This window comes from Octodon degus, unplaced genomic scaffold (genome assembly GCF_000260255.1).
Source record: "Octodon degus isolate 3935 unplaced genomic scaffold, OctDeg1.0 scaffold00113, whole genome shotgun sequence".
Lineage (NCBI taxonomy): Eukaryota > Metazoa > Chordata > Mammalia > Rodentia > Octodontidae > Octodon > Octodon degus.
In genome coordinates, this window is record NW_004524689.1 from 523,713 (window position 1) to 548,917 (window position 25,205).

Below are 25,205 nucleotides of genomic sequence, written 5' to 3' on the forward strand. Positions count from 1 at the left end.
TAAATAAATAAATAAATAAAATCAGAAAGAAATTAGAAGTGACAAAGCCAGTTGCAGAGCAGGCGTCTTAGGGAAGCTGGCCAGCTCACAGACACCTGCTCACTCAGGTGGTCATTTAGACAGCTGAAATGCCGCATGTCCTGCAGAGCAGCAGTGCTGGGGAAAACTGAGGGGAGTTTCCTTGTCCTCTCGCCGCAAAGGAATATACTCCCACCATCTGCACTGGGTTACATCACAAAGCATGTCTGTCACCAGAGCTGCTGCCTATTAAGTACCTACTGAATGCCAGCTCCAGGCTGGGCCCTTCCTGCACACCCCATTCCATCCCCTCAACCCTCCCAGGGTGGGTACCTGGAGTCTTCCTACACTACTAGGGAGACTGCAGAGGGGCCAGCGGGAAACTGAGGTGGGTTGCCAGCCACTAGGGGGCAGTTGGTGGTGGGGCAGTTGTCAGAGCACAGATTATGAAATGAAGTCATTGTGTGGGGGGATGGAAGGGGAGAGGGCTGCGGGGAGAGGGAGGAGGGCCGCAGTGTCCAGTCAGGGCAGGACACATCTGTGCTAGGCCCAACCAGAGCGCACAGGAGCTGCGGTCTGTGCCTGGCACAGAAAGGCTTAGCCTAGCATCAGGGAAACGGAGGCAGGAAGTGGCCCTGGAGACTGACCACCAGGACCGGGCCTACTTGGGCCAGCATCTGCTCTCTGCTCCTGGCATTTGGATGGGGATCAAGCCTGGGCGAATTAAAGGGTCTCTAAGCTGACGGGAGGTGCTGTCCTGTCATCTGACTGCCGCCATGAGCTCTGCAGACCCCCGTCAAGACGCGAGTGAGCAGGAAAGGGAAACGGAGGATGAGGGCGGGGGCACCTCGGACACAGTGCCCATGCTGCCGCGAAGGCCTCCTGACCAGCAGACCTCGGCCCTGACACGCGCACAGTGGCCAGGCCTGGCCACCCGGGGCCTGCGGACCCTGCTGCTGCTGAGCCGGGCTCTGACCTGGCTTCTGCTCCACCTGCTGCTGCCCGGGACAGTCTTTCTGTTGGTGCTGCTGCCTGCGGCGACGGTGGTCTACCTGGGATTCGTGTGCCATTCGAGGGTGAGCTCAGCCCCCCCCCGCGGGGTCCCTGAGGTTTTCGGGTCCCGCAGAGATTCAGCGCCCCTGGACTGAGGGGGATCTGCCCCCTTCCACCGCTGTGCCCTTGTACCCACAGATGCATGCACCCCTCCCTGCCTCTCCCGAGCACCCTCCTGTCTGAGGCCAAAGAAAGCCTTTTGTTTGTTACCCATGGGAGAGCGCCCTCCCCTCCTTGAGGCCTCCCATCCCTGTACCAGGGGCCACCAGGGCTGACAGCAGGGAGGGGGGACGGGGAGGGGGTTCCCAGAGGAGATGAAATTATTGCCAAATTGCAGGGATCCTTACCACACACACAGCCTCCCAAAGCGCTCCTGCCCTGGCCAGCTTCCCCAGCTCTGCGGCGGGCCAAGGCATGGTCCGAGCAGGGAAGGCGCACACAGATGGACCCTGCGGGCCCTCTCAGAGGCACGGGGCGGGGTCTGGGAGAAGGCGGCACAAGCTCATGACAGCAGGAGCACAGAATGGAGGGTTAGTGGCAGGACGAAATGGGAGTAGGGAAAAGTTGAAATGAGAGTGAGGTTGGGAATATAGCCCAGTGGCGTAAGTGCTTGCCTGGCAAGCGCAAGGTCCTGAGTTCAATCCCTGGTACCGCAAAAAAGAAAAAAAAGAAAAGAGGGAAAAGTTGAAATGATTCTTTGTTATGGGACCTCTGAGGAGGCCTTGCTACCTGTGTCCAACACCCACCACTCTCTGTTGGGCCCCACCCCCGCGCTCCCCTGCACGTGCACAGCCCCACCTCCCTCACGCCCCGCCCCCTACGAGCGACCACGCCCTGCAGGCCCCGCCCAGCTTCCCACCCCAGTCCTACCGGCCTGGGCTAAGGCTCCGCCCTCACAGCGTGTCAGCCCCGCCCAGAGTGCTGCCCACCACCAGGCCCCGCCCCTTGTCGCGTCGCCCTCGTCCCTCCGCGCCCCGCCTAGGGCTGCAACCCCACCTCCTACAGGCCCGGCTAGGCCCCGCCCTCACAGGCCCCGCCCTCACAGGCCCCGCCCCCGGCCCCGCCCCGACGCCTCGCTCCTGCAGGTCCACCCGGCTCCGGGACCCCGGTGTCGCGCGCTGCTCTCGGATGCTGGCTCTGCGGCGCTGATTGTGTTCGGCTTTCTCTTGCTGCCACCGCTGCTCGTGCTCGCCTCAGCCGCCCGCGCCCACGTGATGCGGCGCCTCAGCCCACTGCTGCCGCCCTCTGCGCGGACCCCCGAACCCCACCCGGACGGGGAAGAGCATCTCTGCGCCTGCGTGTGACGTCTGGGAGGCTCCCGGGACCCCCGCGACCCTGACAGAGGAGCAGGGCCTGTTGGCCCTGAGGTGTGGCCAGTGCCGGAGTGACCACCAGGTGGCTCTGGGCTTCGGTGTCCCCGGGTCACCATCTCCTTGCGCTCAAGTTCCCCATCAAGCCCGCTCCCCGTGCCCGGCCCCCACCCTGTTCTCCGGGTGGCCAGGTCTGCTTGGGGGACATTGGGTCACCAAGGCCATCCCGGTTTTGGGGCCTGTGACCGGGCCAGGGCCCGCCCAAGCCTGGGTCAGGACTCAGTGTGGCTGGGCTCCAGGCCTGGGAGCTGAAGTGAGAGCTTAGTCTGCTTTCTTGGGTAATTTTAAGATCTCTCTTTGTCGTTGGGGCTTTGCGGTTTTACTAGCTCATTTGTAGGTGTGAATGTTTTCCCTGACACTGAGAATTGAACTCAGGGCCTCACATGTGTAGGAAACGATTTGCCATTGGGTTATTCCCCCCCTTTTTTTGATACTGGGGATTGACCACAATCTTCACACTGAGAACTCCCTCAGTAGCCCTTATTCCTTATTTCATTTTACTTTTATTTTTGCAGAACCAGGGATTGAACTCAGGTGCGCTTACCAGGCAAGCACTTATTCTACTGAGCTATCTCCCCGCCCTTTATTTTTGGACAGGGTCTCACTACATAGTTTGGGCTGACCCTGTGCTTACTTTAGTAGCCCCCAGGCTGGTCTTGATCTCGCAGAGATCCTCCTGTCTCAACCTCCAGAGTGCTGGGATTGCAGACATGTGCCATCATGTTATTCTTTTTCTTTTTTTTCTCGGAACCAGGGATTGAACTCAGGCCTTTGCACTTGCCAGGCAAGTGCTTATTCTACTAAGCCATCTCCCCCGTCATATTATTCTTATTACTATTTTATTTTGAGACAGGGTTTTATCTAAGTCTCTAGATTGCCTAATTTGCAATCATGACTCCCGCCTCAGCCTCCCAGAGTGCTAGGTGGGATTACAGGCCAGCACCATGGCTTCCAGCTCCCAGGTCTTTGTCTTTCTTTCCAGTCAGGGTTTTGCTAAATTGCCCAGGCTGGGGCTGGGGAGATGGCTCAGAATAAGCGCTTGCTTGGCAAGTGCAAGGGCCTGAATTCAATCCCCGGTTCCACCAAAAAAAATTGCCCAGGCTGGCCTTGGATCTGTCCTTCTCTTCCATCTGCCTGTAGTGTTAGCCACTGCACCCCTCATGGGCATGTTCGCCGAGGTGTGCACGGTTTGTTTTCTGGTTCTGAAGATTCATGTCTTTCAGCAGTTACAGAACATTCTCAGTCCTCAGTCTCTTCAGTTTTGCCTCCCATTCATTCTCTACATTCTTTCACCATTTCCTCCTCTCTCCCTTGTCAGTTCTCCCCCCGCCCTTTTTTTTTTTTTTTTTTTTTTGCGGAACCAGGGATTGAACTCAGGTCCTTCCGATTGCCAGGGAAGCGCTTATTCTACTGAGCCATCTCCCAGCCCCATTCCCCCTTTTTTGTATGTTCTTCCATTCCAGGCAGTATTCTAGGCAATTCCTTCATTCCTCTTCCTGTCCACTAGAATTTGTTCCTTATATCTAGTCTGCCATTTAAGTTTTAAATTATTTTATTATCTGGCCAGGCCAGATAGCTCAGCAGACTAAAGTGCCTGCTTAAGGCAGGTGGATGGGTTTTGATCCCTGGTGTGCCATACCAGCCCTGCCCCCAGGGCACACTGAGACAGCAAATAAGACTGGGATGAGTTCAATCCCCGATTCCACAAAAACAAACAAAAAAAAGACTGGGAGTGGTGGCCCACGCCTATAATCCCAGTGCTTGGGAGGCTGAAAACAGGAAGATCCCTATGGGTCCAATCTATGTAGTGAGACCCTGTTGACCCTGTACTAAGTATTATTATGTTTATAAAAGTTGTAAACTGGGCATTGTGGCACATGCCTATAATCACAGCATTCGGGAGGGTGAGGCAGTAGGACCCTTGTGACTTTGAGACCAGCCTGGGCTATAAAGTGAGCTCAAGGCCAGCGTGAACTACATAGTGAGACCCTGTCTCTAAAAACAAAAAACAACAAAAAGATAAGGGCTGGCAAGATAGCAGACTAAATGCTTGCTTAGGTAAGCGCAGGGTCGGGGTTCGATCCCTGGCACTACATGCTGTGCCGGCCCATCTCTGGGCGCACTGAGCTGGCGATGGAGTCCGGGTGTGGTGGCACATGCCTGTAACCCCAGTACTAGGGAAGCTGAAAACAGGAGGATCGTTGAGTCTGAGCTGTGTGGTGATACCCACCCCCCCCAAAGCAAAATAAACATTGTATTTGGTCCTTTTCAGATTTATCTGATAAATTTTAATGATCTCTGTGCCTACTCAACTTGTTTGATATCAGCTTTGTTTTTGTTTTCTTTTCTTTTTTGTGTGTGTAGTACTGGGACTAAAACTTGGGACTTGATACTTGGGCGGCAGGCGCTTATGCCACACTCTGCTATAGCCCTGGGTTTTTGTTTTTTTTGTTTTTTTTTTTTTAGTTAGGGTCTTGCTATGTAGTTCAAGCTGGCTGTCTTAAACATGGTATGTATCGTAAGATAGTATAGCTTTTTTTAAAAATGTATTTGGTACAGGGCCTTAGTCCACTGAGCTCTTGTTGGCCCTGTAGTGTTTCTTTGAATATTTGTTAATTACTTGGGGAGCGTGGGGCAGGGGTTCTAAGGCCTCATCTACTTAAGTTGGCACCGAACTTGATCTAAGTAGCTGGGCTTGCAGGTATATGCCACCATGTCTGGAATTCATTTCTTGCAATATTTGCTGTACAGTAGGGCTTTGAGATACTTTCATGTAAGCCCAGCAGCGTGTTCAAAATGTGTAATCAGTGTAATTCACCCCGAAGACTAGCTGTGGCTAAAAGGCCTTTTATTTATTTTATTTTATTTTATTATTATTATTATTATTATTATTATTATTATTTTTGTGGTACTGGGGATTGGACTCAGGACCCTGCGTTTGCCAGGCAAGCACTTATTCTACTGAGCTATCTCCCCAGGCCCTAAAAGGCCTTTTAAATGACACCACACAGCATATTGTCGTAGGCCTTAGCCTGTGACTTCAGGGGCCAGGGCTCTGCCTGTGACCAGGGTCATGCTCGTTCTGTGGCCTCAAGCAGAGACCACTGTGTAGCTGGGTGAGGTCCAGCAGTGGTCTGGGCGTTTTCCAACCTTCATCTGTGTCCAGCTTTGATGCTTTTCCTGAGCAGACGGAGCCGGTCGGTCGCCGAGCCACCTAGGAGGGCTTCCCCTGGGCTCAGGCCACCTTCCTTCCCGTCCTGCTCCAAGCTGGGCAGGCTCTGGCTGCCAATGGGGTTCAAGATGAGAGTTCCCCTGGGAAGCATTTGGCTGAGAATCTGCCTGACCCCACAGTCGTCAAAACAACAGCTGGACTTGGTGGGGGTGGGGAGATGAGTGGGAGCTCCAGGCTGCAGGCCAAGCAGGGCTTTCTGCCCTGGCAGCTGGCTGCCTGAGGCAGCTTTTTTAGAAAAGGTGTTTCCCAGCTTCCTAGGTCTGTTAGGACCCCAGACAGCGTCTAGGTGGCCCTGGGGACCTCCTGTGGAGGCAAGTGGGGTGACTTGTCTCAGCCCCAGTGTACAGACCTGCTTTCAGTGGGACACTGCAAGAGCCCTGTCTGGTGGCACATGCCTGCAATCCTAACCATACTTAGCAGACTGAGGCAGGAGGGTTAAGAGTTTAAAGTCATCTGGGCTATATTGCAAGATTGAGCATCGCCTGGACAACATAGTGAGAGCCGGCATCAAAAATTTAAGAAACCTGGGCCAGTGAGATAGCCCAGTGGCGTAAGTGCCTGCCTGGCAAGTGCAAGGACCCAGGTGCAATCCCTGGTACTGCATGCTGCACTGGCCCCACCCCAGTCTGGCCACAAAAATCGGGCTTGGTGGTGCATGCCTGTAATCCCAGCGCTGAGGAGGCTGAAACAGAAGGACCACTACGAGTCTGAGCTGCATAGATGGACCCTGTACCAAATACATAAATTTAAAAAAAAAAATTAAACCATAGAGCTAAACAGGCAGTCAGGGAGAGAGGGGTCCTCAAGAGAGTCAGGGAAAGATGCAGACTTACTACAACTGTGCTCATGTGTTGAAGGCCAAGCCACAAGATAAAGACAGAATGACCAGGCCTGAGATAAATAGTAGCACCCGGTCCAATGAAGTCTAGCTAGACATTGGTCACTTTGATGGGTGACCAAGACCCTCTGACTCATCCCTTCCTGAAGAGTTCTTTGTTCGTTCCATGTGCACTTGCAGCATGACTTTTTTCCCCATTGGACCAAAGTTACTTAAGCGGTTGTACCTGGAACCTTGTGACCCATGTTGTACCCATGTGACTGTCCCTAATAAAGCTTCCCCTGAGCAGTGGGCTCCTTGGCAACCCACTTGAGGCCCTTCCTGCCTCTCAGCTTTCTCTTGCCCTCTCAATAAATATTTCCTACTCCTAACCTCCACTGTTGCTTAGAAGTCATGCTTTTTTGGGAAACACACACTCTGTATCAGACATCTAGCAGGTTGGGAGTTAGAGTAGTTCCCTCGCATCACGCTGAGATGTCACGTATCACTTCTGACGTCAGAACCGCTGTGAGGTTGGAAGCTGCAGCTGAGTGGCGGAGCACAGACACAGGCCGACATTTGAATCCCAGAAGCACCAACAAAAGAAACACTGTAGGGGCCTTTGTTGATGTCACAGGACACCCTTCCACCTAGCAACCTGCCTTGGGCAGGGCTGGTGTCCCCCACAGGTGGAGAGGCTGAGCAAGAGGAGGTCCCCACCTCCGCCCAAGTCTGTGTATTTATTATTCAAGCTGGTGTGGGTGCACCTTGCACAGCCCACCCCGGGGGAGAGGTGCCTGCTTCCCACACTCTGCTCCTGCAGCCCCAGTGTGAGGCTTATCAGGCCCTGCTGTACCCCTGGAGGGCTGGGGGGGCTAGGGGCAGGCCTGGGCCAGGCGCGTCTGGGCTGGCCGGAGCACTCCAGCCCCCTCCCCGCTCCCAGCCCATTTCTTCCTCCTGGTGCTGACACGGGGCTCTCCTCTCTATTCTGCCTATCAGGCCCTGGGTGTCAGGGCCTGCCCAAGGCTCCTGCCTGAGCCTGTCTGGACCCTTCTGAGAGACAGGCCGGCCCCCTGGGGAAGCGGCACTATTGCTAGGTGGATGGCACCGTTCCGTGCCTTGTCGCTTACACTGCAAACCCCTGTCCTATCTCTGATGACTTTTTTTGCCTCAGTGCTGAAAACTGAACTCAGGGCCTTTCCAGTGAGCTACATCCCCAACTCTGTTTGTATTTTTTATTCTGAGACAGGGTATTCATAAATGCCTAATTGACCATGCTCTGCTCAGACTTGGGATCATTCTGCCTTAGCCTCCTAGAATACTGGATTTCAGGCCTATGCCACCACGCCTGGCTTTGTGCTGCTTATGTGTGTACCTTCCTCAAAGCCTGAGGCTGGGGGTGAAATACCATACACCTCCGCCCGGCCTTCTTCCTCCAATCTCACTCACCGCCTGTGGCCTGAAGGCCCAGAATCCAGCCCTGCCCTTCCTCCTTCCTCCTAGCTCCTGTCCCAAAGTCCCTGCAGCCTTTGGCCTCACAGCTCCCTCCATCACAGGGAAAGCAGCCTAGGCTCTTGGTAGTATGGGTTTGCCTGTGCCTGGAGCGTGCAGTGCAGTGGCCAGTGACAGGTGGATTCAGAGGCCATGGCTGGGCTGTTCATCCTGCCATCCTTGCTGCAGAGGGGCTGGGCAGGAGTCAACTCAGGCCCTGAAGGGGAGCCATGACCCAGGTCTCCAGGGTAGACCTGGGCCCTGTCTGCTCAGCCTTGGCAACAAAGGGGGGTCCAGTGCAGAGGAAGGTAGGGGGGCAACAGGAAGAGGCTGTTGGGCCCAGCGGTGTTTGGCTGTCCTGTGCCCCATACCCTACCACCTGTTCCATGTCCTGGGGTGGGGTCCAGGGCCCAGGCTTACCCCACTCCCCTAGCCAGTTCCCTCCCCTAGCCCAGATGCTCCAGCTACTTCTTGTTTCTATGTCGGGGCATGCATATGGGTCTTCGTGGGGGACACAAACAGCATGACAAACAGTAGCTCAAAGGCCGAGGGCTGGGACCCACGCTGTTCTGCCCTCCACTGGGGTCAGAGGCCCAAGGAGCTGCCCTTTTCTATGGGGTTGAGCATGACTAGTGAGCTAGGGACAAAAGGCCCTTCTTCTCCAGAAGCCTGGGCTGTGTGGGGGAGGGAGCATTCCCAAGGACCTTGGTGGGGGCGGGTGGCTCCTGCCAGAGCCCTGTCCCCTGCTCAGGAAGCTCTTCTACCTACCTGCTGACAGCTAGCCCTAGAGGGAGGAACAGGGACTCCTGGGACCTGGGCCAAGGCTGGGCAGGGTGGCTGCGACCTCCCAGGCTGCGTCTTCCATGTTCAGTCTGCTGGGCACCAGGCCCAGGCCCAGGCTGCGCCTGGAGGAGGCCACGGGCTGAGGGCCTGGCCTCCTGAGTCTGTCCTGTCCTGTCTCATCCCATGCCTGAGTCTCTGGGCCTCTCCCCCCACTGACAGCTCTTCCTGTGCTTCCCATCCCTGCTGCAAGCCCAGCCCAGGGCCTGGCCATGACCCTGCTAACCCCTGCTCCTGGGACTCTCCTCTGCAGCTGGGAACAGCAGGGGGGCAGGTAATGTGGAGCAAGACTTGGCTTGGTGGCTGAGTGAGGTCTCCCAGGGAGTGAAGAAGCAAGGGGGGCTGGAGCTGCCTGTGCCTCCCTGTGTCCTCTCCCTCAGATGTTTAGGCTGCAGGGAGGAGGGCAGCTGCTTCCTTGAGGGCCTGAGTCACAGCCAAGAAGACCTGCTCAGTTTTTCCAGGAGAGATGGAAACTTCCGTGTAGCAGGGCTGGCTGAGGCAACAGTGAGTCGGAGAGCTGCACTCCGAATCCCCAGGAGATGGGTCCTACGTGGCCCAGCTTCCCAGCCAGGGACCAGGAGGGAACCTGTCTGTCTGGGCGTGCCTCTGCTGGCCCAGAGCTGCTACCGTGTTATAGGGCTTTGGTCCATAGTACCCATCCCATGGCAGCTCTGCCTGCTGGCAGCTGGGGTCCAGATGAGGGGTTCTGGGGTGCACCTCAACTCTGGGGGCCATGTCCATGGCTCCTCAGACAGGGCCCAGGCGAAAGCGCCAAGCAGCTTCTACTCCTGCTGAGGCCTGAGGTCTGTGGCGCCCAGCCAGCATCCACTGCCAAGATTCCCAGCAAGGGACACAGTTCTCTCTTGTTCCTGCAGGCAGCTTCTCAGGCGCAGCCGGCTGCTTCCTTTTTTAGGCAAAGCGGAGCTCAGCGGTCCTCAAGGCCCCGTGGTGTCTCACCTGCCAGAAAGGGAGGAAGGAAAACTATTGAGTCTCATCCGTCCTCTTGCAGGGCATCCTCTAGAAGAGGGTGGGAAAGGAGGGGACATCCTGCAGACAACCCCCAGCCCAGTGCTCCCTGCGCACAACGCCGTGGTTACCTCAGAAAGGGCTCCAGCAGGGGTGGATGGTACTCCTGCCCAGAAGGCGCTGCGGGCCGTATCTTTGCAGCCAGCCCCATCTGGGCTGGACCTAACCAAGGTCACAGGACCTACCTCTGGCTCATCAGTGGTTCCTGGCACCTTTGGGGCCTCGTGGGCCTGGCTCTGGGGCCCTCACCAGATGTAAAAGCCCAGGAAGGCCAGTCCAGCTCCATCAGGATCAGAGTTGACAGGGCTGCAACCAACCCTCCTGCTCCTGAGAATTTTCCTCCAGGAGCTCTAGATGGGTGCTGGCTTTCTAAGTCTTCTGAAATCCTCTAAGAAGCTTCCCTTCAGGCTCCTGTCCTCTCCTAGGGTGTCCTAAGCTCTACCCCCAAGACCCTTCCTATCCGGTTTTGCTCAGGCCTTGGAAACACCTAACTGGCCTGGGCCCTGTGGCCACCCTGTAGCCAGGCTTGGGCTTCTGTGGAGGGTGTGTTCCTGGTGTCACGGCCCCTCTATCTTATGGCTCTCAAACCTGGCTTCAGGGACTCTGCAGTGGGGAGCTTCAAGGGCCTGGGATTGAAAGGGGTGGTGAGGGAGACATCATGGCCTCACGGTGGGGGAAGGAACCCCAGGTGCTCTGCGTGGGTGCCCACTCGCACGTGCCACCACGAATGAGCCCGATGGTAGATGCTCCTCTGCCTCTGCGGAGCCTTTGCAGGTGGGTGTCTCTGAGCGCGGGCGTTCGCGCACCCGCGCCGCCCGGAGGGGGCGTAGCTCGGAAGTGGGCGTGGTGTTTGGATGGGCGTGGGCTCTTGGGGACCCGCCTAGCTCCAGCCCGCCGCCCGCGGCCCAGCGACGAGCAGGCGACGAGCTGCGGCTAAGCGCCCCGTCCCACCTCGCGATGCTGCCCGGGATGGCGTTCGCCCTAGCCCTGGACCTATGGTTGGTTCTGGCGCGCAGCGGCGCGGAACACGGTGAGTGCGCGCGCCCCCTCTGCTTCGCCGCCCACGCGGGACGGCCACTATGCTCCGGGCCGCGGGGTGGATGGGCTCACAGGCCGCGGGAGCCGGTCGGGCGCATCCCGGTGCACAGCCCAGCGGGTCTGGACGCCGAGACGGAGGTGCCGGTAGGGGAGGCTGCCCAGCTTCAGTTTCCCTAGCTTTGGAAGGGCCCTCAGGAGAGGGGTGGTGGGCGGGCCGGAATTAGTCCACGGAATTGGGGAACCCCAAAGCTAGGTGTGCCCTGCTCAGTGGTTGAAGATTCCCGGAAGGAAGGGGCGCCTCAGCTGCTGGGAGAGGTGCGTCTTACTTTCAAGTTCCAGAGTGGAGTGACATCATCCGTTAGTGGGGTCAGGACTCCAGCGGGCCCTCTGGGCTGGGGGAGCTGGAGTCAGGGCTTCGTCCCCCTCCCCGTTCTTACACTCCCCTGCTCCCCGCCCTCCTTGAGCTGAGGGACCACTGCCGCTGCAGCTTCTTACAGAGGCTTAGATCAGGACTCCTGCCCCAGCTGCTTGCCCGTCTGCTCCATATGTGGAGGGCCAGTACCCCCTCTACAAACGCGACAGAGTCAGCCTGGGAGTCACACAGACCACGTGCAGAGCTGAAACCCAGGGAGAATGTGGGTCTGCTGCTTGACTTAGAATTCTTGTCACCCTGGGGATCCTGTTCTGGGAATGAGCCTATTTGGAGCCCCAAACTGGGGCTGAACCTGGTCCTTTTCCTCAGGACTCCCAGCATCATCCCCTCAGGGGGACCTGTTGTTCCTGCTGGACAGCTCGGCCAGTGTGTCACACTACGAATTCTCCCGGGTCCGGGAGTTTGTAGGGCAGCTGGTGGCCCCACTGCCCCTGGGCCCTGGGGCCCTGCGTGCCAGCCTGGTACACGTGGGCAGCCTGCCATACTCTGAGTTCCCTTTTGACCGGCACAGCTCAGGACAGGCTGTGCAGGATGCCGTCCGTGCCTCAGCCCAGCGAATGGGTGACACCAACACTGGCCTGGCACTGGCATTCGCCAAGGAGCAGCTCTTTGACAAGGCTGCAGGTGCCCGGCCAGGGGTGTCCAAGGTACTGGTGTGGGTGACAGATGGGGGCTCCAGCGACCCCGTGGGTCCTCGCATGCAGGAGCTCAAAGAACTAGGTGTCACGGTCTTCATCGTTAGCACTGGCAGGGGCAGCCTGCTGGAGCTGTCGGCTGCTGCCTCAGCCCCTGCAGAGAAGCACCTGCACTTCGTGGATGTGGACGACCTGCACATCATCACCCAGCAGCTTCGCAGCGCCATCCTCGGTAGGTGGGGGCTGCAGGTGGAGGCCAGTGTCACACTTCAGGGGGACTCCCACGTCGCACCCCTGAGGGTGCACTGGCCATGGACACCTTCCCTTGGGTGCCGCCTGGGCTGTGCAGCGACAGGGCCATCTCCAGATGCGTCCTGGACCAGGCCCAATATCAGATGTGGGCTGAGGGACTTGGGCTACAAACTGGTGAGGATAAGCAAGGAGGTACCCAGGCGGGGACCCTGCCTGTGTCACCCCAGGCCTGGGCAGGGGCAGCAGAGAGGTCAGGGACTGCCTCCCCCAGGGCTTGGGCCTTCCAGGTGAGGACAGCATGGTGAGACCTCTTGTGGGCACTACTAGGGAGAGATAGTCAGTGCACTGCTGCAGGACCTAGCAGCACCTACTAGCTTTTCTCTGAACCCCACCCCCAGCTGTGCCTCAGAAGGGGCCAGGCTGCAGAGGAGGGCTGGCAGCTGGCAGGTTAATCATCCACCCTAAGCTGGAAGGAGTTGGTTTGTGGACTGGAAAAGGTGGAGGGTCCTTCCCAAAATCAACCTGAGGACATCTGACCCCAGTGACCCCAGTAGACACAGTTGAGCTGGGAGACAACAGAAGGAGGTGATCAATGAGTGGGGGTCCTGGGACTGTGGTCAGAGTCTGACTGGGGGGATGGGCACCCGTGGCACTCAGAATTAACAAAGAGGAAGTTCCAGACCTGGATGGGTGTGACCCAGCCCAGACACTGGCCAGCCTGATGTGGCTCAGGGGCCCACTCTGGTCTGCTTGCACTACCTCCTAGGGACAAGGCCAGGCAGCACCCTGAACCCCTGCCTCTTCAGGGACCATCATGGACCCCAGGGCCTTCCCTCTATCTCGATCATACCTCTGGCCTCCCTTTGTCTAATGTCCAGAGCCTGGAGGATCCCAGACCTTGGTGCCAACCATTTGGACTCTGCCACTTGTGAGCTCTGCCACTTTGAGGGACTTTCATTCAGGACACTGTCTGGGTGCAGAGTGGCTACTATGCCTTCCTCAGCAGGATAGGTTCTGGGCTGAGGTGGGAAGGTCCTGATGGGGCTGGGCTGCACTGCACCCCAGTGTGTCCATCATGTGCAGCTCCTCTGTCTCCGTGGCTGATGACCCACTTGTCCTGGAATACCACCAATCTCATTGCCTTCCCTGGGTCAGGCAGGGCCACAACCTGGCTTGAAGGAAGTGACTTTGGTCCCCTGACCTATGCACCCTGCACAGATGCCATGCAGCCGCAGCAGCTCCACGCCTCTGAGGTCACCCCCAGCAGCATCCACCTTGCCTGGCCGGCGCTGCTGACCTCGGACTCAGGCTACTACGTGCTGGAGCTGGTGCCCAGTGGTGAGTTGGGAGCCGCTCGACGCCAGCAGCTGCCTGGCGACGCCACAAGCTGGACCTGGACAGGGCTCGAGCCCGACAAGGATTACGAGGTGTCCCTGCTGCCCGAGTCCAACGTGCGCCTACTGCGGCCACAGCGTGTGCGAGTGCGGACGCTACCAGGTGAGGGATGAGGCGGAGCGAGGGCGGGGCAGGCATGAAGCCCCGACCCTGCTGACCACCCTCTCCCCGCAGGTGAGGCCGGACCCGAGCGCATCGTCATCTCGCACACCCGGCCGCGCAGCCTCCGCGTGAGCTGGGCCCCAGCACTCGGCCCGGACGCCGTGCTTGGCTACGTCGTGCAGTTCGGGCCTCTTCGGGGCAGCGCGGCGCAGCGCATTGAGGTGCCTGCGGGCCGCAACAGCACCACGCTGCAGGGCCTGGCGCCTGGCGCCGCCTACCTAGTGACCGTGACCGCCGCCTTCCGCTCTGGCCGCGAGAGGGCGCTCTCGGCCAAGGCCTGCACGCCCGCGGGCGAGCGCGGCCGCGCCCCGCGCCCCCCGGGGCCCGCGCCTCCAGCCCTGAGCCCGCCAGAGCCCCCAGAGCCGCGCACACGCGTGGGCCTCCCAGCCGCAGTTGCGGAGACACGGACAGGGCGCTGAGGGCCGGTTGAGTACCACAGGCCTGGCCACTCCCGCCCGGAGGGGAGGCTGCAGCCGGCCCCCACCGTGGAAAGGGAGCCCGCGGGTGGCTAGGGCCACTGGAGTCCCTTGTGGAGAGAAGGTGGGCTCAACGGAGAGGAGAAGCTGACACTGGCCGGGGCTCCAAAGGCTTCCTGAAGAAAAGGAAGGGCAGGGGGTTTCACTGGGATCCTGGCTGCCTGGAGGACAGAGCCTGTACGACCTGGCTGGGCCCCACTGGTGGACCCTGAGTGCACAGTGATGGGACCAGAGCCTGGCATTCATTCGGGACCTTCGGGACAGGAGCTTCCCACCCTGCTGTTGCCAGGCTCCAAGGCCAGCATTCACAGGGTCACAGGCAGTTTGGGGGACAGGGTCACTGCAGCCATCAAAACACTGACCCCAAGGGGTTACGCTCAAGGGTCACTTCCCATCATCTGGGCAGGGCCTGTGGCTCCAGGACCATCTGGATGCTGCCTGAGTCCAGCTTGTCTCTTACCCCACTAACGACTCAGACTCCAAAGCACAGTAAATCAGATGTGAGCCAAGCTGTGGTCTCGGAATGCTTCACTCCTCGTCACAGCTGGGCAGCTGAGGGTGGGTGTGAGAGGTCCCAGGAGAGCCCGCGGGTAAGGAGGAGGCGGACGCCTTGGCGCAGTACCTGGCTTCCCTTCAGAGCTGAGGCCTCACCTCTGTGGCCTGTGACTAGATCGGCGCAGGGACTGGAACTTGGAGGGTGGCCAGCTGGCTTCCCAGGGTCGTCACAGTTGCTTTTGCTCCACCAGTCCCTGGTGGCACCCTGGCCCCATGGGCACCTCTGCTGGAACACCCTTGTCTTTCACCATGGCTACTTTGCTATCCTGTGAATTGGGGGGCAAGGTTGGAAAAGGGCCCAGGAGATGGCTCAGCAGAAGCGCTTCCCTGGCAAGCGCAAGGGCCTGAGTTCAATCCCAGGTTCTGAAAAAAAGAAAGAAGAAAGAAAAGAAAAGAAAGGGCTGTACCTGGCTGTATTCAGGATATGTACCAGCGTGTGTGTGTGTGTGTGTGTGTGTGTGTGTGTGTGTGTGACATCTCTGCACACTCTGTGGGAACTTTCCTGACAGCTTGCTTCCCACTGTCTCCCCAGACTGATGAGCATTGCCTCATGGGCCCTGTGCCCAAGGCAGTACTGCCAGGAGCCCAAAATTTGCATGCGTGCAAGACGCATGTGTGATGATGTGACAGGGCCTTCTCCTGCCTGTATGAGCAGATGCTCTTGGAGGTGGGCTTGGGCTCGTCCCAGGCAGGACTGTGAGGCCTATGTGGACCCCTACTGCCTCTCCTGCTGGCCAGCAAGTAGATGCCTGGAAGGCACAGAGACACTTGTGACTCCAGAATGCCCAGGAGCCTGAGGTGACCAGCTCCTAGGCAGGGTTGCAGAGAGGAGGTGTGGATGTGGTGAACCCCACCTCCCCCCCCCCCCAGGGGGCAGAACTCTCCAGCCACCCAGTGAGCTATTCTATTCTCCCAGGGGAGAGAGAAAAGAGGAGAGAGGGTACCCTTCCATATGAGGCTCACAAGAGTACCCAAGCATCACCTCTGGAGGGTCTCAGTGGCTTCTGTTGATGGCTCAGATGCAGGAGAAGCTGTGGCCAGGACCCTGCTCCATGCCTGACTGCTGCCCAGGCTCCAGCTTCATCTCATCTGGACTCTGAGGCTAACAGCTACCTACAGGTGAAGGGTGAGAGCAGCCTGCACCCTCCTCCATGCTCTTACCTGGGGTGCTGGCCTTTGGTATCCTGGACATTTCTTAAATCTTTGGATATGGGTCTCATCTCAGGAACAGCTCCAGGAAACAGATCTGCCCCTCTCTCTGTGAGCTGGGTGCTCCCTGCTCCTCCATTTGTGGAGCATTACCCTGACCTTGCTCCTCGTCTGCTGCGGCTCCAGGGTTCTGTGAGAGGCTGGTGTGTGTAAGCTTCTCAGTGTGTACCAGAAAGGGGGAAGACTGTGCTGTGGCTGCTCTGTTCCAGACAAGAAAAGTGATAAGGCCAGGAGAGGAGGGCTGAGAGGAGCCCAGCACAGCGGGGAGACCCAGGACAGCTGCTGCAGGAGGCAGTAGCCATTCCCTGTGGTTGTTTCCACTTTGCAACTCTTATTTGTAGAGCTCCATTGCAAGGATGTCACCAAGGCTGTGATCACACACTCAGGAGACTCAGGTAGCAGGAGAACTATGGAAGTCTGTGGCCATATCAGCTATCTTGCTCTTGAGTCTCTTGGGACAAAAGTGTTTATGGAAAGACCACATGACCGCCAGGAAATGGGCTGCCTACGTTGGGCTTGCAGCTGGGGACACTGGTTCTGGCCGCATTACCACCCTGGCACAGGACTGTTCCCACTGTGACAGTGGTCAGCCTGGTCAGGGCTCCAGGAGCAGAGTGTCCCATCTGTGAGAAAACGGAAGCTCAGTTGAAATGAGCAAAAGAAAAGTGCAAAAGTTCTATGAAAAAGTATTTTCAATATTCTTTAAGACATGAACAGGCCAGTGGCGGTGACCCCACCCTCGAGGTGAGTATGGTGAGGTAGGGTGCCGAGGAGACCCTGATCCAGGGGTTCCAACCTGAGCAAGAGGCCCTAGGTGAGGGGCCTCAGATCCCATGAGCAGTCGCCTACTTCCCCCAACACTAACTGTCCCCATATCAGAAGTGTCAGTGAATAAGCAAGCCACAAGTGATCCCGCCATGCCAGACCCAACCAGGGTGGGGTTAGGGTTTGGAAACAGGATGGGCGAGCAGCAGGTGGTGGAGCTCCACCAAAGCCTGCAGCAGCAGGGACTGAGAGGCTCCAGCTCTGTGCTGCAGGCGTGGGGGCACAGGATGGCCCAAGGGGGGACACAGCCACGGCTTCTCTGTGGTATGAGCCCTTCGCTCCTTACCACTGCCTCCCTCTTCTGCTCCACGGCCAGCCACACCAACATGGGTGCATCCTGGGGGATCAGCAGAGGGGTCCTGGTGGGCCAGCTTACAGAACGTTGGTGGCCATGACTTTGAGCTAGCAGATGAGCTACACAGCCATGAGGCCCTGGCGGAGGGGCCCACAGCTTTGGGTCCTGTTCTAGGCCACCACATTCTTGGGCCCAGCAGGCACCATGACTCTCCTGAGCCACCTGCTGTTAGGGGAAGTGGAAGTGGCTGCAGTCACAGGAGCCTTATAAGAGCTGGGAGCCCTCTTTGGTACATATGGTGGGGACCAACAACCCAGGGATCCAGCCTGGAGGACCACAGCCTGCAGAGCATCTTTTAGGAGCTGGAGTCTGCCCAGGGCACACAGGAGCTGGGCACCTACTAGGAGGCATGGGGGCAGCCTGCAGATGGGGGGTTTTGGGGGCCAGACTGGGCCATCAGGTGAGGAGGAAAAGGAACTGAAAAGGGTCCCACTGGCTGGCTGGACCCTGTGCCATCTGGGCCCAGGTCATCTGTAGCCTCTGTGGTCTTTCCTGTAGGTCTTCAAGGCTGGAGGATCTCCAGTGCATGTTTAGGGGCTCAAGAAGGGGCCCAGCAACAGAGCAGGGCCCCAGGAGCAGAGGCTCACATCTGTCCACTGATGAATGGGCTCTGGGCAAAAACCCTGTCATGGTTCCTTTTCCTTATCTTAGTGTCTTGAGGAAGGGTGTGCCTGTCCTCCCAGTGGTCAAAGATTTGGAGTAGACAGGAAATTCCGGGAGCTCCATCAGAGCCTGTGCGGCAGGGAGGGGCTGTGCCTCTATCCTCTTTCAATTTCTCTTGAAAACAATTACCAAAATCTTAAAGTAGCAATCAGCAGGTTATTTTTTTTTTTTTAAGTTAAGCCAAGTTAAGCGAAATTCTTTGCAATGACATCTTGGTGAATGGATAAAGCTAGAGGGAGTCCGAGGCTAAGCTGTGTGTGGACGAGGCCTGTGTCTCTAACCGGCTGGTCTGTCCTCTCTTCCTGAGCGCTGTGTGGGGTGTCCCTACAAATCTTCGAGGATGGCCACCAGGGGTCGCCTGGCTATTGCTGGGAAACACTTGGTTTTTCTCTTTGTGGGTGTGCCCGTGTCACAAAATGAATTATCTCACAATTTCAAACTTTTTCCTTTTTTTATTTAGGCTAAAAATCGTTTTCAATAGCCGGCGCGGGGGTGTGTGCCCGTAATCCCAGCTACTCCTGAGGCTGTGAAGGAAGACAGCCAAGACTAGAAGGAGCAATTGTGTGAGAACTTGTCTGAAAAGTTTCAAAGGGCACGTGGCTCAGGGGTCGAGTGCTTGCCCAGCGGGCGCAAGGCCAGGTCCAATCCCCAGTAGAAAAATAAAATAAAATGGAAAAGTAAGTTTTCATTTTACCGGTAAAAGTCATATAACTCCAAGCATTCAACCAATTCTGTCAAGAAAGCCTGGAATGGGCTGGTGAGATGGCTCAGTGGTCTAAAGCACCTACTTAGAACAAGCTAGGCTAAGCAAAGCACAGGGACCGCGGTTCAATCCCCAGCACCACATGCCAGCCAGCCCCACCCCCCTGGTGGGCTGAGCTGGCCACACACACACAATAAATAAAGATTTTTTTAAAAAAAAGAAAGCCTGGAACAAAACACGTATTTGGACCGGTTTTGGGCCCTGGGTTCCCGCGCGGCGCCTGCTGTCACGTCGTTCTGCCTGCGCTCCTCCTGCAGATCCAGCGGGCTGGTGTCCCCAAAGCAGACTCATGGCCCGGCGGATTCCCAAAGACAAGGCTCCTGGAGATGATTTTAGGGGGCCGCTCCCCCTCCTGTATTCTGCTCTTGCAATGCCAAGGACAGCGCGTTCAGGAGCCTCTGCCATCCGGAGAGCCCGACAGGACCTGCGGGGCGCGGGGAGCTCATGCTCAGGCCTGCCCTCCTCGAGTGGCGCTCCGCAGCTCCCGGCCCCGCTGCGTCTCACTCCCGAGGGTCTCCCGCGTGCCGGCGCGGTGGGCTCCTGGTGCGGGCCCGGCAGAGGAGGTCCGGGCGGGCGGGCGCGCTCCGCTGGGCCTTACCCGTCGGGTCTGGGCAGCTGGGAGCCCCACGCGCTGCCTCCCTCCGCCCCGAAGGCTCGGCCAGCCGCGCGGGCGCCCCTAGCAGCCAGACGGGGCGCCGCTCTAAGCGAAACCGACACTACCGGGGCAGCGCGACACCCGGGCCCCGCCCCTCGGGGACCACGTGGCGTCACCGCCTTGCGGCCAATCCCTGCGCCTCACGCGGCGTGGCCCCGCCGAGCTTCCGTCGGCCGGAGCAGAGGAGGTGTGTCGCGTCTGCGCGCAGCCCCTGCCGCCAGCCCCGCGTGCGGTGCGCCCCGAGCCCGCCACTCGCCTCGCTTCGGGTCCTGTGGCGCGCGGCGCGCACGGCCATGTCGTGGCTCTTTGGCGTCAACAAGGGGCCCAAGGGCGAAGGCACTGGGCCTCCACTGGCCTTGCCGCCCATGCCACCCGGGAACGAGGGAGGCGGCGACCGGGGCGCGGGAGACCGGCCGGCGCCCAAGGACAAATGGAGCAACTTCGACCCGACGGGCCTGGAGCGCGCGGCCAGAGCGGCGCGCGAGCTGGAGCATTCGCGTGAGTGCGGCGAGGAGGGCGGGCCGGGGCGCCTCCTCGGCCGGCGGCGGCCGGCTGTCAGCAGCACTGCCTTGTAGATGGCCCCCCGGCCCGGGAGTCGACGCCGCCTGGCCGGAGAGGGCGACCACAGCCATCTTGCGCGCCGGGGTTCCAGTCGTGCCACCTTCTTGTTCCGGGGTGGAGGGGCAGCTAAAGAACCGTGGAGAACGCGGCAGCGGAGGCCTGTGCAGAGGGCGTGTGGGAGGGCCAGGCTCCGGTTCCGGACGACGGGCCAGGTCTTACGTTACTGCCAAGCCCAGGGGTCTCCTGTGCCTGCATTCTGCACGTGGGGCGCGCCAAGGCATGGGCGGGTCGGGAGACCCCCGTGTGTGGTGGCAGGTAGTTCCTTTGAACTGTGGAGGGATATTTGAATCTTGGTTTTAACGAGAGTACAGCAGGGGCTGGGGAGATGGCTCAGTAGAATAAGCGCTTGCGTGGCAAGCGCAAGGGCCCTGAGTTCAATCCCTGGTTCCGCAAAAACAAAAAGAGAGAGTACAGCAGGTTTTACATTTATCACCGGAAATAACCAGGCCTCAGCACCAAGGGTCAGCAGTGCTTAGAATTTGGCTAAGCCTAAGGCTTCCCCAACTTTCCTTTTTTCTGTGGGTTCTAGGACTTGTATCAAGATGTAGTTTTAGTGGCTTAGGAACCTGGAGTGTAGGAGGTGCTGAATAAATCTGACTGAAGCAGTACAGTGTATCCTGAACTTTTGTCTAAGCATGGACTCTTCTAAAGGAAGATCCTCTTACGGAAGCCTTGGGGTGGAGCAGGGATAGGGACAGGAGCTGGTGCTTGGTGTCTCAGTCCTCTGCCCTCCCCTGGAGGCTGGAAGAACATCTTGGGTAACAGTCTCTACTTTGGCTGGCTCGCAGATCCTTGGAGGGACATTCAGAGCATTCAGATTTGGGCTCAGGGCAACATGTCTCTGCCTCCAAAAAACAGGGTCCCACATCCGCAGGCTGGCTTTGGACTCACTATGCAGTCCAGGCCAGCCTCATACTCACTGTGACCCTTCTGCCTCAGCCTCCTGAGTGCTGGGATTACTGGGCATGCCACCATGCTGGGCAAATAATTAATTTTTAAAAACAGGACTTTTGTAGTAAGGAAGTCTGTACACCCTCTGGCTCTGCTCTCTTTACCAGCCTGGCTAGCCTTCCTGTAGATTCTATCCCCGGTGTTCTGTGCATTCTTTTTTTTTTTTTTTTTATGTATTTTAGTACAGGGTCTCACTACACAGATCAGACTTGTGATCCGTCTGTTTTCAGCCTCCCAAGTGCTAGGATTACAGGCACGTGCCACCATGCCCAGTCTCAGTTACTGTGGGCACACCAGGGATCAAACCCACTTGCTGCTCCTGCCTAAGCGGGCACTTCAGTCTGCCGAGCTGTCTAGCCAGCCCGCTCTGTGCCTTCTTATCCCTGCCACCCTCCATGGCTCCATGCTGGCAGCTTTTCTCCTGGTCTGTCTCAGCTCCCTCCAGGGCGCCCCACCTTGTCCACCTGACACCCTTTCTGTCTTCTCTTGGTGCTCTGGATTCAGGAGGCTCCTCCATGCCTGGCCTCTTGTATGGAGCAGCTGTGGTCTGGTCAATGTCTTGTTGACCCCATTACCTTCTCCAAAGCAGTGGAAGCTGTGCTCAGCAGCCCTTCTCCCAGCCTGGCCATCTTCTGTGCCAGCTTGGTGCTGCTTTGTGCCAGGGTCTTCCAGACCCTACCAGTGTGGGCCTTTCAGAGCAGTGAGTACACAGCTCCTGGGGTGGGGTGGTCTCAGGTGGTTACCTGCTTTCTTGATTCAGTCTCAGGAGATTTATCAGTATTAGAAGGAAATGATCTCAAAGGTAACAGAGCTCGTCAGAGGTTGCATCGAGAGTACACAGGGCAGCTGAGCCTTGGGCCCAGCTTTGTTGGACCGTGACACCTTGTTCTGTCTGTCACACTGAGATGATGGTCTGGGAGCTGTTGCTTCCTACCCCTTCCTGGAGGCTCCACAGGTCTGTGGTAAACATGACAGGCTTCCACTTTCCTGCCACCTCTGCTCAGAGGCAGGGCCTTTTGTCATCTCAGAGTGGGGCTTCAAAAGAGTTAGCTCTGAAGGTCCCTCCCAGGCTCTGGCCTGCGGCTGTTGGCCAAGTCTGTGAAACTGCAGACATGAGTCCTCTGCACACCTGTGCCGGCTGTGTGTCTGCAGCAGGCCCGTGTTGTCAGTTTGGCCTTCTGAGTGCGCACCAAGCCCTTGACACGTGCCTGTCAGTGCAAGTCACTGTGGTTGGAGGGTGTTTCCTTCTGAGGCTGCAGCTGATCTTGTGGGCTTCGGAAATCAAGGCCAGCAGCAGGCCTAAGAGTCCAGCAGGGACATTGTAACATCAGGGCTGGGCTCCCAAGTGAGCCCACCCTTCCCATGTATTTGTGCACTGGAAGATTTTTTGTGACACAATAGTAGAGGTGAGAAGTTGTCCTCCGAACACTTTGAGACCTGAAGTCTCTTTAGCTATGAGAGTGCCAGAGTCAGGTTTTGTTCCAGGACATCTGAATGTTGGCAGGTATCAGTTTTGCCCTGTGGAAGAACACATAGAATGTACTTGTAGTGTGTGTGTGTGTGTGTGTGTGTGTGTGTGTGTGTGTCTATAAGCCCAGGCATATTGGCTTATGTTAGGTTTAATTCTCTCTATTTATTTATTTATTTTTTGCAACACTGGAGGTTGAGCCCACAGTCTCATATACATTAGACACATAGTCTGTGACTTTGCTGTATCCTCAGCCCTATTTTGGGTCTTGCTAAATTGTCCAGGCTGATTGTCCTACCTCAGCTTCCTGAATAACTGGGATTGCAGGTATCTGCCATGGTGCTAACTTTCTTTATCCTTTTTTTTTTTTTTTTTGCCTGCTTGTGCTTGATAGACTAGTGATAATGGGTGTGGGAAGCTGAAGATTTTTGTGTATAATGTGAATGATAAAAGCCCCTCTTTAGAGCTGGGCATGGTGATGGCTTGCCTGTAATCCCAGCATTTGGGAGGCTGAGGAAGGAGGATCGTATCCTTGTGAGTTTGAAACCAGGCTGGGCTACAAAGTGAGCTCAAGGCCAAGGCCAGCCTGAACTACATAGGGGGGCCCTGTCTCAAAAAGACAAAAAAAAAAAAGTCCTTTGTGTCTAGTTAGGAGAGGGAGCCTTCGTAGGTTGAGAACGCGGTCCTGCTAGGATCTCCACTGGGGCAGTGGCAGGTGGCTCTGAGGTCAAGGTGAAGCTAGCTTCTCAGCCCTGGGCAGAGCTCACAGCAGGCACCTGCCTGCTGCCCCAGGCAGGCCTGATGTCCCAGTGCCCTCTTCACCCTGCAGGCCATGCCAAGGAGGCACTAAGTCTTGCACAGATGCAGGAGCAGACGCTGCAGCTGGAGCAACAGTCCAAGCTCAAGGTGAGCTGCAGGACGTGCACAGGATGGTGGTCCCAGCCTGCGCCACAGACCCAAGCCTGGAGCTGGACTGCTGCTAGCTGCTCCAGAGCTTCCACGGGGCCAGGTGGCGCTGGAGGCCTTGGGTCTCCTGGGCAGGGGTATTTCTTGGTTTCCTGCCTTGCTTCTCGGCCCAACTCTGGATTCGAGAGCAGGCCATGCCCTCTGCTTGTGGTACTAGCCAGTGCCCCTTGGCACAGTTCATCCTGGTGTGGTTCTGCCCCTTGGTGCCTCTGCCTGGATGTCCAGCCTCCCAGCGTGAGCCTCAGTGCGGCCCAGCTTGGTGTGTGTGGAGTTGGTCCAAGCTGATTTCCACCCTGCCTGGGCCTGCTGTGTAGCTTGGATGGGCGAGTGGGGAGGCAGCTTTAGAGAGCCTTGTGGGACATGTAACACTTGTGTCTGCAGGAGTATGAAGCTGCCGTAGAGCAGCTCAAGAGTGAGCAAATCCGTGTGCAGGCTGAGGAGAGGAGGAAAACCCTGACCGAGGAGACGCGGCAGCACCAGGCGGTGAGTGCAGATGGCCAGGGTGGGAGGCCAGGGTGGCTGGGGGAGGTGTTGGGGGAGGGAGTTCCATTCATGACCAGGGCCTCCCAGGTACTGGCTTTAGATGGTACCCAGAGTCCCCAGCAGATCTCCTTGGGGGATCCCTGAGGGCGTCCAGACTTGGCTTCGGACCACCGGAGGCTTCTCCAGCTGGAGTCCTCACTGCCCTTATCTTCCCTAGAGGGCCCAGTACCAGGACAAGCTGGCCCGGCAGCGCTATGATGACCAGCTGAAGCAGCAGGTATGGGGTGGTATAGGGCGGGGCCTGGGCAGACACTTGGGTTGCTTTGCTGATGGTGGTAGCTGTGCTGTGGGAGCCTTGGACACAGAGCCCCACGGGACGCATGTGTTCTGCAGGGTGTGTTGCCTTCAGCCCTTTTGGCAGTTTTCATTGGGTGACAACTCCCCAGGCACTTGGCTATTTTTTTTGGAGGGGGGGTACCCAGGATTGAACTCAGGATCTTGCATTGCCAGGCAGGCTCTGTGCCACTGAGCTGTCTCCCCAGCCTACCTGGCACCTGGCTGACCAGCAAGGGTAATGACTACTGAGCAGGCCCAGGGGCCAGTTCCACACTTGGTGCCCCTGCTGTTAGGCCCAGCCTCAGTCCCCAGTCCATAGAGTTTAAGATGAAGTCACTAAATTTACTTGAAGGGTTGAGTGGCGGCCACACCTGTGATGTGCTGTAGAGGCTGCATCTACTTGGGGGTGGGCATCTTGAGGCCACCAGTTGGGGTTGGCCTATAGTGGACCAGACTCAGACACCTGCGTTGGTGTGGAGGTTGCAGGCCCTTAGTGTCCCTGAGAATGTCAGGGCCACTCGGGAGCAGAGTTCCCAGCCTAGGGAAGCTGCAGCCTTGCTATGGGGTATATTCCTCTGATTCTAGCTTTTCCTTTCTGTGTGACTTCTTAGCAACTTCTCAATGAGGAGAATTTACGGAAGCAGGAGGAGTCCGTGCAGAAGCAGGAGGCCATGCGGCGAGGTAGAGGTCATGGGGTTGCAGAGGTGGCTTGGGCAAGCGGGGCCCTGCCTGTGTGGAGGCCTCAATCCTCAAGTGCCCTGGTGCTCTGAGGCTTGGGGTCCTCTCACAGGGGACCCCTGTGCAGCCCCTCCTGCAGCATGGGGTCCTGCCACAGACCACACTGTCACCTTTGTGTCTCCTTCCATCCCCACAGATAGGATGAGCATTTCCTGCCCTATGCAGTTGTAGTGACTGTTGATTGTGCTTTATGGTGACAGTGGGTTTATCCCTTGTGTTTGCACTTAGTGGTAACAAGCAGTTTTTAGTGTGTTCCATGCTTTTTCTCTGTTTCAAGTGAACATGTGAGGGGGCCTGGCCCTAGCTCAGGCCTTTAAGTGGCTGCTTCCACAAAGCTGTCAGCCTCAGGTTGCTGGAGTTCGAACCTCACACCTCTCCC

General features: G+C 57.6%; 3 protein-coding genes across 4 annotated transcripts in view; all 3 read left to right on the top strand.

The window, feature by feature from the left end:
- Positions 1-794: 794 nt before the first annotated feature.
- Tmem88b (transmembrane protein 88B) lies at positions 795-2,375 on the top strand. Its single transcript, XM_004639682.1, has 2 exons — positions 795-1,094; positions 2,157-2,375. Exons 1-2 carry the CDS (start codon positions 795-797, stop codon positions 2,373-2,375), a joined length of 519 nt encoding a protein of 172 aa, XP_004639739.1.
- An 8,356-nt stretch (positions 2,376-10,731) lies between these two features.
- Vwa1 (von Willebrand factor A domain containing 1) lies at positions 10,732-14,747 on the top strand. Its single transcript, XM_004639683.2, has 4 exons — positions 10,732-10,877; positions 11,628-12,185; positions 13,424-13,702; positions 13,775-14,747. Exons 1-4 carry the CDS (start codon positions 10,805-10,807, stop codon positions 14,179-14,181), a joined length of 1,317 nt encoding a protein of 438 aa, XP_004639740.1. The 5' UTR covers positions 10,732-10,804; the 3' UTR covers positions 14,182-14,747.
- Positions 14,748-19,440: 4,693 nt separating this feature from the next.
- Positions 19,441-25,205, top strand: part of LOC101588658 (ATPase family AAA domain-containing protein 3) — a 16,297-nt gene continuing 10,532 nt past the window's right edge. For both annotated transcript variants that reach the window (XR_002817714.1, XM_004639684.2), the window contains exons 1-5: positions 19,441-19,761; positions 23,133-23,209; positions 23,651-23,752; positions 23,970-24,029; positions 24,700-24,769. Coding sequence is in view for 1 of the 2 variants with exons in the window: in XM_004639684.2 (XP_004639741.1) it covers positions 19,557-19,761; positions 23,133-23,209; positions 23,651-23,752; positions 23,970-24,029; positions 24,700-24,769 (514 nt within the window). In the remaining variant the exon portion in view is untranslated. The remainder of the gene's footprint in view (positions 19,762-23,132; positions 23,210-23,650; positions 23,753-23,969; positions 24,030-24,699; positions 24,770-25,205) is intronic.

Bases quoted from the DNA above. Each gene is read 5' to 3' on its own strand.
- Tmem88b (XM_004639682.1), top strand. From the start codon at position 795: ATGAGCTCTGCAGACCCCCGTCAAGACGCGAGTGAGCAGGAAAGGGAA. The intron at 1,095-2,156 runs GTGAGCTCAGCC...TCGCTCCTGCAG, and splicing joins GATTCGTGTGCCATTCGAGG to GTCCACCCGGCTCCGGGACC.
- Vwa1 (XM_004639683.2), top strand. From the start codon at position 10,805: ATGCTGCCCGGGATGGCGTTCGCCCTAGCCCTGGACCTATGGTTGGTT. The intron at 12,186-13,423 runs GTAGGTGGGGGC...CACCCTGCACAG, and splicing joins GCTTCGCAGCGCCATCCTCG to ATGCCATGCAGCCGCAGCAG. The intron at 13,703-13,774 runs GTGAGGGATGAG...CTCTCCCCGCAG, and splicing joins GCGAGTGCGGACGCTACCAG to GTGAGGCCGGACCCGAGCGC.